Source organism: Nannobrachium achirus (genome assembly GCF_963921795.1).
Source record: "Nannobrachium achirus genome assembly, chromosome: 16".
Taxonomy (NCBI): domain Eukaryota; kingdom Metazoa; phylum Chordata; class Actinopteri; order Myctophiformes; family Myctophidae; genus Nannobrachium; species Nannobrachium achirus.
Genome location: NC_137823.1, coordinates 42,784,035 through 42,802,550, shown reverse-complemented (window position 1 = coordinate 42,802,550; position 18,516 = coordinate 42,784,035). Strand labels below are relative to the sequence as shown.

The window sequence follows — 18,516 nt, the reverse complement described above, 5'->3', positions numbered from 1 at the left end:
GGAGAAGCAGCACGGAGCCTGAAATCAAAGGTGCTCACTGCCCCGGTCTCACGGTATTGACTTTTAATGAACTCTACACTAAAGGGTACACGCGACAGAGAATGGATTAGGTGTAAAAGGACATGCAGATAGATCTTTTTTTTTCCGTATTATTCATTGGGGCTGTGTAAATCCAGCCTATTGTCAAGAGACAAACAATATTGGAAATGCAGGTCGCGGGAAAACGGTCCCCTCTGTTTGCTTTAATTAATTGTATTTGCATCCGCCGGTACAATGATAGACGTGAGCAAGTTGGCCCACTGATACCTCCTCCGCCCATTGCCATAGAGACAGGTGCGCGCTCAACATCATCCGCACAAAATGTCCCCATTGTGCAGCACTGCTCCCAATCACTGTAACAAACCTGCCACAGAAACGTACAATCCAGTTAGTCTGTTGGATTCCTCAATCCACTTTGGTCCCCAGTTGGTAATGATGGAAATTGTTGTATGCCCGCATTGACATTCACAAACGTTTCAGTGAAAAGAATGAATTGCACATGAGGGGCGGTTAAACTGATTATTATTTTTTTGCTAACATGGTAGCAGGGGAGAATAAAGACTTGTTCTGAATTATTTAGTCAATATGGAGATCTATTGTATTCTGGCTACTTTATTGTCTTTGCTGTCCAACTGTTCTCAGCATAGGTCCGTCCCTATGTTACTCAGTAGCAACGTGTGTACCGTTTCCTTTTGCTTGGCGAATAACCTGACGCCGATTCTGTCTGCCTCGTCCAGGTCATAAAGGCCATCGAGGAGGGCTACCGCCTCCCGGCCCCCATGGACTGCCCCCCAGGGCTGCATCAGCTAATGCTGGACTGCTGGCAGAAAGACAGGGCTGAACGGCCCAAATTTGATCAAATAGTCGGCATCCTCGATAAGATGATCCGCAATCCAAATACGCTGAAAACCCCAGTGGGAACGTGTACGAGGTAAGAAACGCTTCTCGTCGTTCAATTCATGTTTTGCTCGCCCGTATTGCCGCTGACACATTATTCTGTGTTGTTCATTGTGTAGCTGCAGCTTGTATTGTGTTTTTCATGCTGCGTCCTGCATGCCAGATTTCTAATTGGGGCCGATTAAGACTGGAACACGAGCTTCTGTTCACCAAAAACATGAACAACCTCCCAGGGAATGAGAATGAGTTACAAACCCCCCCAAAAAAAGAAAATATTTTGTGCATGCAGAACTTTTGAAGTTTTACTTTCCCCACATTAGCAGATGATCCAACGCGTCCATTTACCCACAGTAGTCCGCTGATGAAAGATAACTCCTGGACAATCAATATCACAAAACAGCTTATATGGCTTCATGGTCAATAGGAGGGCTTTTAAATCAATCCCTATAATGAGTTCCCGGGACTTTAAAGTAGTGTGGGAACTGACGACCCCTCGCTGACATTTGTCAAATGAATTCTATTTGCAGTCAGGGTGCATACTTTCCTGGGGTTAGATGAAGAAGGAAGGGGGTGGGGGAAAATAAGGGGGGGAAATCCTAAAGCAGATTATTTTCTGGGCTAGGGTTTTTAGTAAGCAGATAAGAAAGGATTGTGATTCAACAGACACTGGCAAAAAATATATATATATATTTTGCTTTCACAAAGAAAGATGACATCAGCATCTGCTTGTGAATTCCGATATTGATTGAAAGCTCAAATCAGCCTCAGTTTGTTCCTCCCTCGCAATTTGCCGCATCACCGGAGGCGCTGGCTCGCCATCCCTCGCCCGGTTGTCCTGTCATCCCGGGCTCCATTGTGTGTGTTGTTGTTGTCGTTACAGTAGGTGTTTTTCTCCCCCTCTTTTTGTGAAAGTGTTTTCCTTTTTGTCACGCAACGCCATAACCGTCATCCCCCTCTCTCGTCACGCAGGCCAATTAGTCCGCTGTTAGATCAGAGCACACCAGACTTCACGGCGTTCTGCTCCGTGGGGGAGTGGCTAGAAGCCATCAAGATGGAGAGGTACCGAGACAACTTCACAGCAGCCGGTTACAGCTCCCTGGAGTCGGTGGCCAGGATGTCAATCGAGTACGTATTGCCCCGTATAGTACACAGCCCTCGCCTTGCATATTAAGTACAGCATATATATATATATATACTGTTTATACCAGGGTTCTTCAACGTTTTCAGGCCAAGGACCCCTTAGTTGAGAGAGAGATGAAGCAGGGACCCCCACAACCTGTTCATAGATTCCATAGTTTCAGTGTTTGACAGTCGTCAGTGTATTTTGGATTTTCAGATATTTAACCACTTGAACCGTCAATACTTAATACACTTGACCTTCCATTCTCTACTTAGTCTGTTCTTTTTCTCCTCTACACCAAACGGACCCCCCGTTGAAGAACCCTGGTTTATAAGCTTTATTCTCTGTCAGGGCGATGTTATTTTGTCAGTTGCCAGGATGTCAGATGTTATCGTTACAGTGAGTTAAATGCCTGAAAACCATTAGGAAAAAAATGAAAATAAACACGTTTCCAATACTTTTAACGTAAGGAAATGGCTTCACCAAAAGAGAGCGGGAAGTTTACCTCTGTACTTCCCGTAAAGCTTTTTTATCCACATTGTTATGACTGTAGCCATGATGTCAGTGCACTACCTACACATAGTCATTTGTAAGGAGTTAATCACGGTACAGTTCGACAAAAGTTCAAACACACATTAGAATACAAATAAATGATTATTATTATTTCATTCTTTTGCCATACTATTCAGTGGAAGAAGACATTTGAATTATCATAATTTTGTTCCATGAACAAACCATATCTGCCATGTTCTAGTCCCTTTCCATTTTCTCATTATTAAAATGCCTAAGGGCTATTTAATTTAATTCATATTTATTTCATAGGGACATTTATGAACGTCCACATCAAATAATGTGTGATGTAAACATGCCGTACGGCAAGAATTTACATCCGTACTCCCTAGACAGGTAACAAAAAAACAAAAAAAACAAAACATAACAATAATATTGTTATGCTACAGTATGCTATAAATCAGTGGTTCTCAAAGTGGGGTCCAGGCACCCTCAGAGCTCCAAATGGACCCTTTACTGACTGACATGACTGAATTGTGGAGGGTCCTTGAAATTAAAAAGTTTTAGAACCACTGAAATAATTCACTATGGCAGTGGTTCTCAAAGTGGATTCCAGGGACTCTGTGGGTTCCTTTAGGGTGGTCTAAATTGACCCGTACAAGTCTGTAACTCTGGCAGTGTACAAATGAAACCAAATGAACCCTGACAGGTTCATTTGGTTCCATTTGTACACTGTCAGAGTTAAGGGGAGACCTTGAAATGTGAAAGTTCGAGAAACACTGCTCTATGGGCCAGTGCACTGATTTAAGTGCATGGCAATGTCCTTCCCCCGTGTAGGCCTGTCACAATTATTACATAATCATCTAATCGCAATTATTTGACATAATAGTGATTTTTTTGTCATAATCGTTTCCATGTTGAAAACTTTTCATATATATATTATAGCAGATCTACAAGCTCACAACGCATCGTGATGCGACGCGTTGTGAGCTTTTAGATTGGCTATTTCCACTGTTCTTTTTTTTAAGTATAAAGTTGTCAAATACTGTATGTCAGTCATTTCTTTGCATAATTAGGTAATGCGTCATATCTGCCATGTGCAACTTCAAAGCCTAAAAGCCAAATGGAAACGTAATTGTCAACGACAAAAACACAATTAACCCATTTAGAACGGGTACACATTTTGTGTATCATTATTTTATGCTTTAACTATTGAAAAATAGCAGATATACAAGCTCACAGCGCGGCACCGAGTGCCGCGCTGCGAGCTCGTAGATCTGCTATTTTTGAAAAGTCGTGAACATTAGAATTCTGACCCGATTCTATAAGTGTCTTTTGAATCCTTCTAATTCTAGGACTAAATGGGTTAAATCGTTAATCGCAATTATTTGAGTGACAGTGAATCGTCATGTAAAATGTCATCATGGTGACAGCCCTTCCCCCCCTGTGTGTTGCAGTGACGTGATGAGCTTGGGGATTACGCTAGTGGGCCATCAGAAGAAGATCATGAGCAGCATACAGACTATGAGAGCCCAGATGCTGCACCTACACGGCACCGGGGTTCAGGTGTGACTGGGACTATAGCCGGCGGTGCCGTGGGGAAAGGACACCACAGGACAGGACAGGACAGCACAGGACAGGACAGGACAGCACAGGCCAGGGGCAAAAAAAAGAGCTAACTGAAGCAGTGCTTCGGCCGCAAAACCCGGGACAATCGCCGGACTCTTCCGGCCGCGTCTGGAGCGAAATCATTCCTTTGGTTCCTCGATGAAGGATAACGGTGTGTGTGTGTGTGTGTGTGTGTGTGTGTGTGTATGTGCGCGTGTGTGTACGCGTATGCGTGCGAACGTGTGTTTATGTGTCCCACCCCCCGCTACAACTGGGAACTAAGGAGAGGAAAATGAATTTTGAAACACTTTTTTTCGTTCGTTCTTCGTCTTCTTTTTTCTGGAAGCTCTTCGGAACTCAACCACATATCAAATGGAGCATTGGAATGGGGTTTGATGCTTGTCACTTTGTTCCTTTAACTTAATGAATGGTTTAAATGCACACCATGCATATAGATTTCTTTAAAAAAAGAAAGAAAAAAAAAAGCAGTAAAAAAAAAAAAGAAAAACTAAATATCCCCTTTGCGGTGGTTTTCTGTACCTCTCTTCTTTTCTACATTGTTACTTTTGTTCGTATCGACCGCAGAGATATGTTGTGGTGCATATGATAGACGTTTATTTTATTTTTTTCCTTGGCTTTTTTATTTCTTTCCTCTTCTTAGGTTTGGACTTTGACAACAGGGTAAACTCTCTTCAGGGGGAGAGTGCGACAGCGTGCTAAAACAGCGTCTGATCGGCTGGAGCTCAAAAGGAACTTATTTAAAGCAGCTTGTTGCTAAAAGACGCTGGGCTGTTTCAACAGTGTGCAGTGCGTTGTGTTCTCCTCCACGTGACATTGTTCTTCAGCTTGGTTTCACTTGCTTATTTTTTAGGCTTACCGGAGTGTGTTTGTTTGTTTGTTTGCTGTATCTTTTTTTCTCCTTTTTTTTTTTCTTTTAACAGTATGACACTATGGGAGTGGACAGACACCTAATGAGTTCTTTTTTTTACAAGATTTTTGTAATTTTCTTTGTCTTCACAACAGGACTGTTTGAACAGTTATTTTGAAAGAATGTTTCAGAACTAGAGCCCGACCGATATATCCGTTTGGCCGATATATTTTCAACCTGGTATCATTATACCGGTAGGTTGAAATTTCCCAAAATGTTTTTAATTAAATGGTTAAATAAATATATATTATTTTTCTTTAAAAATATTAAATTTAAATCATTGGTCCTAGACCACTAATTTAGGACGGTCCAAAATCGGGATCGGCTTAGGACCGAAAAACGTCGGCTCGGGCTCTATTCTGACCTGTAGACACATTGTACTGAAACCTCAATCACTGCATGTTGTTTTGACATCACATTGCCTGGAATAACTATGTTGCACACAGTATTTGCGCAATTGTGTTGGGCTGCAGCAAATACAGTTGTTATGGGGGAATCTCTGAAAAAGTGCGAGCTCTAGAAGTAATACTGCCTTAAAATGTGTTAATGTATTGCCACTATTTTAAGCACTTCAGTGACAATGTTTGATGGGGTTCAATTCGACAGTGGACTTATTTAAAAGAGTGACTGGGCGGGCTCCGCCCTTAAAAAAAGTGCATGAACACGCTTTGAATGCCACGACAGACATGTTTAGGTGAGACTGACCAAACAGAGCAATAATTACCAGGTAGAACTGTCCCTCGCCTGAGATTTATAAGGTGCTAGGAATGAACGCATGTGTCTGTTGTGCTGGGGGAAACACGTTGGAAAGATTCAGTCACTACTGAGGCAGAAACAGGACACGCTTTGACCTGAAATGTGGATGGAAAGTGTTTGATAAACTGGCACGCTGTAATGTCACGAAACGATGAACTAATCAGGTTGCGTTTTGCTACAAAGGCGTACTGTGATATGCTAAACACTTGAAGCAGACGCGACGAGGCACACGGAAAAGCAGAATTCTGCGTATATGTGGCTGGCAGAGACGAGCGAGTCATTATCTGATACAGTGGAGGAGCGCGTGACGATTAGCCACGCTGATGTCATCCTCTCCAGTGGCTCTTTTCCACTATACAAGAACTAAGCGGACCGTGCCATGCCGTTAAATGTGTTTCACAAGTTCTGGATTTGTTTCCACACACGTGGCGACGACTCAGATTCAGATAAGGTTCTCGGGACCTAATTTGGACCCTGTCCAGGAGGTAGTACTAACCCTGAGTTCTGGAACACATATTTTGTTTCTTCATCAGCAATTGTTGTAATTTTTTTTATTTTTTTTATTACATACTGTACTTCCCTCACGTGTTGTTCTGGCAAAAAAAAAAAAATAACAATCACAGAACTTTATGGGTTCTGGTTCTGGAAGGGTTTTAGGTTATGGACCGTTCTGGGTTCCCCTTCGTAGTTGAAAAGAGCCACAAGTGCACCAATGCCGGAGGTCACAGAGTATGATCTCTCAAGCAAATGTCTTCTCTGCGTGAAGTTGCAGGAGCCAAACGATTTGGTGCTGGAGAGGAGACTGACACTTCTGTTACCCTCATCAACTTAGTCTCTAGTCTCATCTCGACTCCCTTGTTTGTTCATGTGTCTCCGCACATCCGCCATTGGCGCAGCGGTGATGGAACACGCATTAAAGTGTCTCTTAAGGTTTCCTCCTCTTTCTTCCGATCCCGCTTTGTGTGGGACACACACAGGAGAAGAGGCGAGAGTGAGCGGGCTCTGCAAAACGTGCTAAAAGCCAATCAATCTGTTTTGTGCCATCTGTCTCCACCCCTAATGTAAAAAGGAATGTGAATGTTATCGCCTTGAACATGTTTTTCAACACGGCCTCCTCTGATAAATGGTTCTCTCATTACTTCTCCATCAAGACTAGAGCAAATGCGATTATTCAAACGGTAGTGTAAAATCGGGGGGGTTATTCGCAAAGTAAACCATAATAGTTTCTTGCAGTATACTGAATTGCCTGCTGTTGTGACCTGATGATCATTCTTTAACCACTTAAACCCTATATACTTGGTTGACCGGAGCCCCCCCTCTATACTAGGCCCCTTCCTTTTTTTCTCTTTTTACCTCCACTACAAATTTCTTCACTGAAAATGGGCAACAAGTTCACAATGTGTCACGACATGTGAATTTGTAGATCAGCTATTTTCACCCCAGTCTATAGAGACGCGAGGGTTTGTGTGGTTACAGCAAAGTTATTTTCACTCTGCTATCTTCCATATCAAAATCCCATTCATAGAAACAGAGCAGTCATCGGAAAACCAACCTCGATCTTATGGATGAGTAGCATTCATACAACCATTTGTGTGACTTTCTCTGTTCTCTACCAGATCCAATTCCAGTTGTGGTCAGTCCAAAAGGGACTCATTTTCTCTCCTGTGAGAGAGATACCCAGTGTTGGCTCAGACCACTCTGGGTCCCCTTGTCACATTGCAGACACACACACACACACACACACACACACACACACACACACACACACACACACACACACACACACACTTTTCTCTTTGCCCCATTGAGCAAAGCTCAGCAATTGGGCCCGGGCCAACGCTTTGAATTGAATACCAGCATAAAGTCATTCAGTCAGCACAAAACTCACACAGGCAGCAGTCAGTACCCCCCAGCCCGCCCCTACAGCGAATCCCAGCCCTGCTCTGATCTTAAATCGTGGGCCCCTGAAGACCCTCCCTGACGCCCTGCGGCTGAATACCTATCCGTCCCCCTGGACCTGTGATGGGCCCCCCCAACAAATGTTATAGCCAAATTGAGATTATAAGGCCGGAATACAATCGATTCGGCATATAAATCACTTGTAACCTTCAGCCGACAAAGTCACCTTATTACTCACAATGTTTTCTTTGTTTCACACCTGTTTTTGGAATTCAGGTTGCTTAACTCTGGAATTAAAAACATATCGCCGTTGTCGGGTGAAAACCTTATATGTCCAAAACCGTTCGTTTTGCGTTTATCATTTTAAAAATGATTCAAACTAGTGAAAACAGCTGATCTACAAGCACACAACGCCTCGCACCGCGAGGCATTGTGTGCTTGTAGATCTGCTGTTTTCACTACCTTTTGTGCGACGGCCTTGTATGATGAAGCAGGGCTTTGCTTTACGAAGAAAAAAAAAGTACAAATTTGAAACATGGAGATACGAGGTTTCTGCCCGACAGTGACGATATTTATATATATATACAGTAGGCCTATAGTAGGGATTTTGGCGTGGCTCTGTCGAAGCAAAAAAAAATGGATAGTTAAATGGATAAACAAAACGGGAAGCATTCCTGCTGGGTTGATGAGGTTTGGCTGGATTCAGGAACTAAGAGAAACATTTTTAGAAAATAGAGTTATTTTTCCAAAATGTCGGTGGTTTCAATAGTCGGTGATGGTGGACAATGCTTCACATAGAAGGGTGGTGGATGATTCCAAAGAGTTCAGTACTGTTGATTGTGTCAGAGAGAATTCTGAGACTCGAGGGAAAAGAACCGAAAAAAAAAAAAAACTTTGTATATGTTCGAACTGTAAAACTTGTACATTTTATTTATATTGTTTTTTACACATTACTCGGTAGTGAGCTCTGAAATACATTGAAAATGCACTATATTTTTCTATCTCACTTGCAGATGAATTATTGTCACTCACCAGATTTCAGTTGTACATAATTCTTTTCTTTTTCATTTAGGACCAAAGACAGCTGATAGGATTTTCCATCTAATGACTATTTTTTATTTTTCATTTCCAGTTTATTGTACAGTAATGCAAAATGTCAATTTATTATTTATTTTTCTGTGATGAGAGTACTGAAAATATTCACTGGTCAGAAGTATTTTCCCCAACAGCAGAACTGTAAAATCATTTAATTAGACAGGTTCTTGTTACATAGACAATTCTTTTTGCTTTGTAACCTTTGTAATAGACTGTACATATATTTTTGGAAATATAATACAATCTCTATAGAAATTGCTTGAGTCTATTGGAGTGTTTTCATCTTGTCTCTTATACAATAATTGTGGCCAGTTGACCGAAATAGTCGATCTAGAAGCTGAAAATGTGCCGCGTTGTGACGTGTTCTGAGCTTGTATATTGGCTATTTTCACATGATGGTCCCTCCAGAATAAAGCGTCATTCACACCGGGCACGATACAGATAACTATAACGATAAATATCGTTAACGATAATTATATTGGCTTTCACATTGATGAAAGTTTATCGTTCAACAGAAGTGTGTGTGTGTGTGTGTGTGTGTGTGTGTGTGTGTGTGTGTGTGTGTGTGTGTGCGCGCGCGCGCTAGCCATGTCAATCCTGATGGATTTTGATTGTCAGTGTTTATATTTTTGTAAAAATGCAATGCAAACAATATCGTTTATGGCTATCGTTGTAGTTATCGTTGTGTTGTGGACGCAACCATCCACTTCAGTTGAGAACGATTTTTAAAACGATATCTTTATCTTTATCGTGCCAGGTGGGAATGACACGTAAGGGCAGCTTAGGGTTCATGTGCTTAACTTATTGGGACTGTGACTGCTACAGTAAAAAACATATATATATATATTAGGGGTGCAACATATCGAACCGAATATCGAAAATCGAATCGAACCGAGAAATATCGAACCGAATGACCCTGTACCGAACAATACAATACAATACAATACCACTCCACATCCACATTCCCCTGGAACCCCCTCAAGGACCCCTAGGGGTCCCCAGAGCCCACTTAGAGAACCACTACCCTATAGGTTGGGTACCGTATTGTTCAAAGTTAAAACAAAAAAATACATAGTTATAAAAATACATTTATAAATCAAGGACATTTCTGTGTATTTTTTGTATCGACAAAGTATCGAACCGCGACACCAAAATATCGAACCGAACCGAACCGTGAATTGTGTGTATCGTTGCACCCCTAATATATATATATATATATATATATACACTGTAACACATTAGGAGGACAAGATAGGACGAGTTCCAGTCCAAGGTGTGCATAGTTAAGTCACAGTCTCTGATTGACACATTCACAGACAGTGAGATATACTGTACTTACATGCAGACAAACACATAGAAAATGCCGTTTCAACATGCCAGTGGGTGACATCTTGCTAAATTGGTATGGTCTTAAAACTAAGGTATTTTTACTGGCTCGTCCGTCCGCGCGCGCTAGTGTGTCATGGTAAGTATCATGTCAGTACCATATGTCACCATTTGTCACCAGCAGAAGTAGAGTATTCGTTCGCCATGAAAAAGTAATATTGGTGCTCCCCTAATTGTGGGCTCGCTAAAAGCGAGCACACGTATGTTATCCTCATTATTGTGGGCTCGCTGAAAGCATAATAATTCAATGAATATTGCGGTTTTATGCAAATTATTCTTCTGCCTCTAAATCATATATGCAAAGTCACATGTTCATGACATTTGGCAAAGATGTAGAGGGTTAGTCCAAATATCACTGAAACCAATCTTATTCCAATTGGCCTATTTGAATAATAAAGATCAGCCTCTCAGTGCTGAGGTTCCAGGTTCAAATCTCAGTCCTCCTGCGTTGCTGTATTACTTGGACCTTTTTCAAGACTAAAATACAAAAGAATTACTCAAAAGAACCAGGAGCTACCTATATTGAGAGATGGTGTAGTGGTCTAAAGATTAGGCTCTCAGTGCAGAGCTTCCGTGTTCAAAACTCACTCCTCCTATGTTGCTGTTTTACTTTAACATTTCTTTCAAAGTTAAAATGTAAAAGAGTTAGTCAAAAGCACTGGAAAATGCGTCTAGTGGTCTAAAGATCAACCCTCATTTTCAAATCCGAGTTCTCGTACCGATCATTGTTGTTACTTTTCAAGGCTAAAATACAAAAGAAGTATTCAAAATCACCAGATAAAGTCTGCTGTGGCAGATGGTGTAGTGGTGAAAACATCAGACTCCAAATGCAGAGGTCACATGTTCAAATCCATTCCTGTAGTGCTTTGACCTTTTCAAGGCTAAAATAGAAGAGAACAATTCAAAAGCACCAGGAGATACCGCACCAGGAGATACCTGTTGAGGGCCCAAAGGTGCCTTGGCTCAATGGTATGATCGGTTGTCCCTGCTTCAGGCAGGTTTCAGACAGGTTCAAGTCCCATGCCCAAGGTACACGGAGGACCATCGTGGAGGGGTGTCCCTCCCCCTGTTTCCTGAGAGCTAAAGGTGGGGGGTTATATCTGAAAGAACTCTGTCCAACAAACATTTTACAGAAGAAAAATCTTATAAACATGCCTTCCTTGAGAGCACTGGAAGAAGTTGAGAAAATTTAGACAATTTTAGCCTTAAAAAGGCCAATGTACTCCAGGTCGACAGGGATTTGAACATGGAACCTCTTAACTGAGACTCTGAGTGTTAGACCATTAGGCCATCTCTCACTGTAAAAGTCTTCTGTTTTTTGAGTACTTCTTTTGTATTTTAACCATGAAAAACTCCAAGTAATAGAGCAGCAGTTTGTAGGGTGACTGGGTTTTGAACACAGAACCTCTGCATCTTGAGTCTAATCTTTAGACCGCTACACCATCTCCAACCTAAACTAGACCAGGTCAACCTGGTTGTGCCAGACCCCGGTTCTGCCAACCCTCTGGGCCTATAAATTTAATGGTACATTTATAGGCTGTCTGTCCCTTTATAGGCTGTCTGTCCCTCCCTCATGTCATCATCATTTGTGACATCATTGTGACCAAATATGGAGAAAAGAGGGACAGACCGACAGACAAAGCAAAAGGCTTTGTCTGTCGGTCTGTCCCTCCCTCATGTCATTGTGATGACATGAAGGCTTTGTCTGTCGGTCTATCCCTCCCTCATGTCATCATCATGTCATCATCATGACCATCTATGGAGAAAAACCGGACAGACCGACATTTGCTTATGTAGGCCTACCCATTTCATGGGTCTGGCAAAAACATCACTTTACCCATGAAAATGTCAAAGTAAAACAGCAATGTAGGAGGATTGAGATTTGTACATGGAACATCAGCAATGAGAGTCTGATCTTTAGACCACTACTCCATCTCTCACTAACTTTTGAGGGCTCTTGAGTTATTCTTTTGTATTTGAACCTTGAAAAGGTCCAAGTAAAAGAGCAGTGACCTATTAGGAGAACTGGGAATTGAACATGGCTACTTTGAACTGAGAGACCAATTATCAGTCCACTAGACCATATGCAGGGTTGGCAACATTGGAATGTCAGAACCAATAAGATTTCTATTTCTATTTTTTTAAGGGGGTGGGGTGGGGTGGGATGGGGGGGGGGATTCCCTAAACGGGGTCTGAGGGTCCTCCCCCAAGAACTTAATCTTGATATATATATATATTTTCCTGTGTTTTATTGAATTGAATTGAATTTTACACTAATGATTCGCCACGCAACTCCTTGCAACAAAACTATTCTAAGGTCAACCGCACCAAAGCAACTCTTTGCAACTGCCATAATGGTTGCATGATGTTGCAAATCAGTGGTGTCAGGGCATAACATTAGAGTTGGGCTGTTGTCTGGGACAACTAATACATACCGGTATTTAAACATAGCCTACTGGCTTGTGGTTTCTTCTACTGTGATGCTCCTAGCAGCTTTGTGATGTGCAGACTATGGACCTCATTTGCATGAGTTTTTTTTCCTCCGGGTGTTTCGCCTTGATGGGACTCACTTTTTTTCAGGTGTTTCGCCTTGATTTTGGGACTCACTTTTTTGGCGATTTTTGGTATTTTGGGACTCACTTTTTTTTGCCTTGATGGGACTCACTTTTCTCTGGGTGTTTCATCTTGATGGGGGCTCACCATTTTCCAGGTGTTTCGCCTTGATTTTGGGACTCACTTTTTGGGGGATTTTGGGACTTACTTTTCTACGGGTGTTTCGCCTTGATGGGACTTGCTTTTTTCCAGGTGTTTCGCCTTGATGGGACTCACTTTTCTCCGGGTGTTTCGCCTTGATGGGACTCACTTTTCTCCGGGTGTTTCGCCTTGATTGTGGAACTCACTTTTTGTGGGATTTTGCGCACACACACACACACACACACACACACACACACACACACACACACACACACACACACACACACACACACACACACACACACACACACACACACACACTCACATGCATCTGGGTGCAGCGCGAATGGCGCGAACAGGTATCTTCTGTATCTTCGCATCATGACATAGTAGATATAATTTCCTGTTTTCTGGTGAATTTGGGGAGTTTGATTCCAAATTCAGGAGAAATTCAGGAGAAATGACAATTCAGATGCACCGCAGGAGATGGTGTCAAAATTCGGGAGAGTCCTGCTGACTCAGGAGGGTTGGCAACCCTGTCTGAGAGATGGTGTAGTTGTATAAAGAGCTGACTCTCAGTGCAGAGGTCCCATGTTCAAATCTCAGTCCTCCTGCGTTGCTGTATTACTTGGACCTTTTTCAAGGCTAAAATACAAAAGAAAATACTCAAAAGCACCAGGGGTTATCTATGTTGAGAGATGGTCTAGTGGTCTAAAGATTAAACTCTCAGTTCAGAGCTTCTGTGTTCAAAACTCACTCCTCCTATGTTGCTGTTTTACTTTAACATTTCTTTCAAGGTTAAAATGTAAAAGAGTTAGTCAAAAGCACTGGAAAATGTGTCTAGTGGTCTAAAGATCAACCCTCATTTTCAAATCTGAGTTCTCGTACCGATCATTGTTGTTACTTTTCAAGGTTAAAATACAAAAGAAGTATTCAAAAGCACCAGACAAAGTCTGCTGTGGGAGGTGGTGTAGTGGTTAAAACATCAGACTCCAAATGCAGAGGCTACATGTTCAAATCCATTCCTGTAGTGCTTTGACCTTTTCAAGGCTAAAATAGAAGAAACAACTCAAAAGCACCAGTAGATACCTGTTGAGGGCCCAAAGGTGCCTTGGCTCAATGGTATGGTCGCTTGATCGGTTGTCCCTGCTTCAGGCAGGTTTCAGACAGGTTCAAGTCCCATGCCCAAGGTACACGGAGGACCATCGTGGAGGGGTGTCCCTCCCCCTGTTTCCTGAGGGCTAAAGGTGGGGGGTTATATCTGAAAGAACTCTGTCCAACAAACATTTTACAGGAATAAATTCCCATCAACATGCATTGAGACCACTGGAAGACGTTGAGAAGATTTAGACAATTTTAGCCTTAAAAAGGTCAATTTAATCCAGGGATGGACTGTAGGTTGAGTGGGATTTGAACATGGACCCTCTTAACTGAGACTTTGAGTGTTAGACCACTAGGCCATGTCTCACTGTATATGTGTTCTGGTTTTTGAGTAGTTATCTTGTATTTTAACCTTGAAAAGATCCAAGTAATAGAGCAGCAGTTAGTAGGGTGACTGGGTTTTGAACTCAGAACCTCTGCACCTTAAGTCTGATCTTCAGACCACTACACCATCTCCAACCTAAAAAATATCAGGTGCTTTTGAGAAATTATTTTGTACTTTACCCATGAAAATGTCAAAGTAAAACAGCAATGTAGGAGGATTGAGATTTGTACATGGAACATCAGCAATGAGAGTCTGATCTTTAGACCACTACTCCATCTCTCACTAACTTTTGAGGGCTCTTGAGTTATTCTTTTGTATTTGAACCTTGAAAAGGTCCAAGTAAAAGAGCAGTGACCTATTAGGAGAACTGGGAATTGAACATGGCTACTTTGAACTGAGAGACCAATTATCAGTCCACTAGACCATATGCAGGGTTGGCAACATTGGAATGTCAGAACCAATAAGATTTCTATTTCTATTTTTTTAAGGGGGTGGGGTGGGGTGGGGTGGGGGGGGGGATTCCCTAAACGGGGTCTGAGGGTCCTCCCCCAAGAACTTAATCTTGATATATATATATATTTTCCTGTGTTTTATTGAATTGAATTGAATTTTACACTAATGATTCGCCACGCAACTCCTTGCAACAAAACTATTCTAAGGTCAACCGCACCAAAGCAACTCTTTGCAACTGCCATAATGGTTGCATGATGTTGCAAATCAGTGGTGTCAGGGCATAACATTAGAGTTGGGCTGTTGTCTGGGACAACTAATACATACCGGTATTTAAACATAGCCTACTGGCTTGTGGTTTCTTCTACTGTGATGCTCCTAGCAGCTTTGTGATGTGCAGACTATGGACCTCATTTGCATGAGTTTTTTTTCCTCCGGGTGTTTCGCCTTGATGGGACTCACTTTTTTTCAGGTGTTTCGCCTTGATTTTGGGACTCACTTTTTTGGGGATTTTGGGACTCACTTTTCTCTGGGTGTTTCGCCTTGATGGGACTCACTTTTCTCTTGGTGTTTCGCCTTGATGGGACTCACTTTTCTCCGGGTGTTTCGCCTTGATGGGACTCACTTTTTTCCAGGTGTTTCGCCTTGATTTTGGGACTCACTTTTTGGGGGATTTTTGGGGATTTTGGGACTCACTTTTCTCTGGGTGTTTCGTCTTGATGGGACTCACTTTTATCCAGGTGTTTCGCCTTGATTTTGGGACTCACTTTTTTGGCGATTTTTGGTATTTTGGGACTCACTTTTTTTTGCCTTGATGGGACTCACTTTTCTCTGGGTGTTTCATCTTGATGGGGGCTCACCATTTTCCAGGTGTTTCGCCTTGATTTTGGGACTCACTTTTTGGGGGATTTTGGGACTTACTTTTCTACGGGTGTTTCGCCTTGATGGGACTTGCTTTTTTCCAGGTGTTTCGCCTTGATGGGACTCACTTTTCTCCGGGTGTTTCGCCTTGATGGGACTCACTTTTCTCCGGGTGTTTCGCCTTGATTGTGGAACTCACTTTTTGTGGGATTTTGCGCACACACACACACACACACACACACACACACACACACACACACACACACACACACACACACACACACACACACACACTCACATGCATCTGGGTGCAGCGCGAATGGCGCGAACAGGTATCTTCTGTATCTTCGCATCATGACATAGTAGATATAATTTCCTGTTTTCTGGTGAATTTGGGGAGTTTGATTCCAAATTCAGGAGAAATTCAGGAGAAATGACAATTCAGATGCACCGCAGGAGATGGTGTCAAAATTCGGGAGAGTCCTGCTGACTCAGGAGGGTTGGCAACCCTGTCTGAGAGATGGTGTAGTTGTATAAAGAGCTGACTCTCAGTGCAGAGGTCCCATGTTCAAATCTCAGTCCTCCTGCGTTGCTGTATTACTTGGACCTTTTTCAAGGCTAAAATACAAAAGAAAATACTCAAAAGCACCAGGGGTTATCTATGTTGAGAGATGGTCTAGTGGTCTAAAGATTAAACTCTCAGTTCAGAGCTTCTGTGTTCAAAACTCACTCCTCCTATGTTGCTGTTTTACTTTAACATTTCTTTCAAGGTTAAAATGTAAAAGAGTTAGTCAAAAGCACTGGAAAATGTGTCTAGTGGTCTAAAGATCAACCCTCATTTTCAAATCTGAGTTCTCGTACCGATCATTGTTGTTACTTTTCAAGGTTAAAATACAAAAGAAGTATTCAAAAGCACCAGACAAAGTCTGCTGTGGGAGGTGGTGTAGTGGTTAAAACATCAGACTCCAAATGCAGAGGCTACATGTTCAAATCCATTCCTGTAGTGCTTTGACCTTTTCAAGGCTAAAATAGAAGAAACAACTCAAAAGCACCAGTAGATACCTGTTGAGGGCCCAAAGGTGCCTTGGCTCAATGGTATGGTCGCTTGATCGGTTGTCCCTGCTTCAGGCAGGTTTCAGACAGGTTCAAGTCCCATGCCCAAGGTACACGGAGGACCATCGTGGAGGGGTGTCCCTCCCCCTGTTTCCTGAGGGCTAAAGGTGGGGGGTTATATCTGAAAGAACTCTGTCCAACAAACATTTTACAGGAATAAATTCCCATTAACATGCATTGAGACCACTGGAAGACGTTGAGAAGATTTAGACAATTTTAGCCTTAAAAAGGTCAATTTAATCCAGGGATGGACTGTAGGTTGAGTGGGATTTGAACATGGACCCTCTTAACTGAGACTTGAGTGTTAGACCACTAGGCCATGTCTCACTGTATATGTGTTCTGGTTTTTGAGTAGTTATCTTGTATTTTAACCTTGAAAAGATCCAAGTAATAGAGCAGCAGTTAGTAGGGTGACTGGGTTTTGAACTCAGAACCTCTGCACCTTAAGTCTGATCTTCAGACCACTACACCATCTCCAACCTAAAAAATATCAGGTGCTTTTGAGAAATTATTTTGTACTTTACCCATGAAAATGTCAAAGTAAAACAGCAATGTAGGAGGATTGAGATTTGTACATGGAACATCAGCAATGAGAGTCTGATCTTTAGACCACTACTCCATCTCTCACTAACTTTTGAGGGCTCTTGAGTTATTCTTTTGTATTTGAACCTTGAAAAGGTCCAAGTAAAAGAGCAGTGACCTATTAGGAGAACTGGGAATTGAACATGGCTACTTTGAACTGAGAGACCAATTATCAGTCCACTAGACCATATGCAGGGTTGGCAACATTGGAATGTCAGAACCAATAAGATTTCTATTTCTATTTTTTTAAGGGGGTGGGGTGGGGTGGGGTGGGGGGGGGATTCCCTAAACGGGGTCTGAGGGTCCTCCCCCAAGAACTTAATCTTGATATATATATATATTTTCCTGTGTTTTATTGAATTGAATTGAATTTTACACTAATGATTCGCCACGCAACTCCTTGCAACAAAACTATTCTAAGGTCAACCGCACCAAAGCAACTCTTTGCAACTGCCATAATGGTTGCATGATGTTGCAAATCAGTGGTGTCAGGGCATAACATTAGAGTTGGGCTGTTGTCTGGGACAACTAATACATACCGGTATTTAAACATAGCCTACTGGCTTGTGGTTTCTTCTACTGTGATGCTCCTAGCAGCTTTGTGATGTGCAGACTATGGACCTCATTTGCATGAGTTTTTTTTCCTCCGGGTGTTTCGCCTTGATGGGACTCACTTTTTTTCAGGTGTTTCGCCTTGATTTTGGGACTCACTTTTTTGGGGATTTTGGGACTCACTTTTCTCTGGGTGTTTCGCCTTGATGGGACTCACTTTTCTCTTGGTGTTTCGCCTTGATGGGACTCACTTTTCTCCGGGTGTTTCGCCTTGATGGGACTCACTTTTTTCCAGGTGTTTCGCCTTGATTTTGGGACTCACTTTTTGGGGGATTTTTGGGGATTTTGGGACTCACTTTTCTCTGGGTGTTTCGTCTTGATGGGACTCACTTTTATCCAGGTGTTTCGCCTTGATTTTGGGACTCACTTTTTTGGCGATTTTTGGTATTTTGGGACTCACTTTTTTTTGCCTTGATGGGACTCACTTTTCTCTGGGTGTTTCATCTTGATGGGGGCTCACCATTTTCCAGGTGTTTCGCC

At 42.2% G+C, this 18,516-nt stretch overlaps 1 protein-coding gene across 10 annotated transcripts in view; it reads left to right on the top strand.

The window, feature by feature from the left end:
- Positions 1–4,437, top strand: part of epha7 (eph receptor A7) — a 111,971-nt gene extending 107,534 nt beyond the window's left edge. For all 10 annotated transcript variants that reach the window (XM_080744397.1, XM_080744404.1, XM_080744399.1 and 7 more), the window contains exons 13-15: positions 777–970; positions 1,906–2,061; positions 4,024–4,437. In XM_080744397.1, coding sequence (XP_080600523.1) covers positions 777–970; positions 1,906–2,061; positions 4,024–4,138 — 465 coding nt within the window. In that variant the 3' untranslated portion in view covers positions 4,139–4,437. The remainder of the gene's footprint in view (positions 1–776; positions 971–1,905; positions 2,062–4,023) is intronic.
- Positions 4,438–18,516: the final 14,079 nt, after the last annotated feature.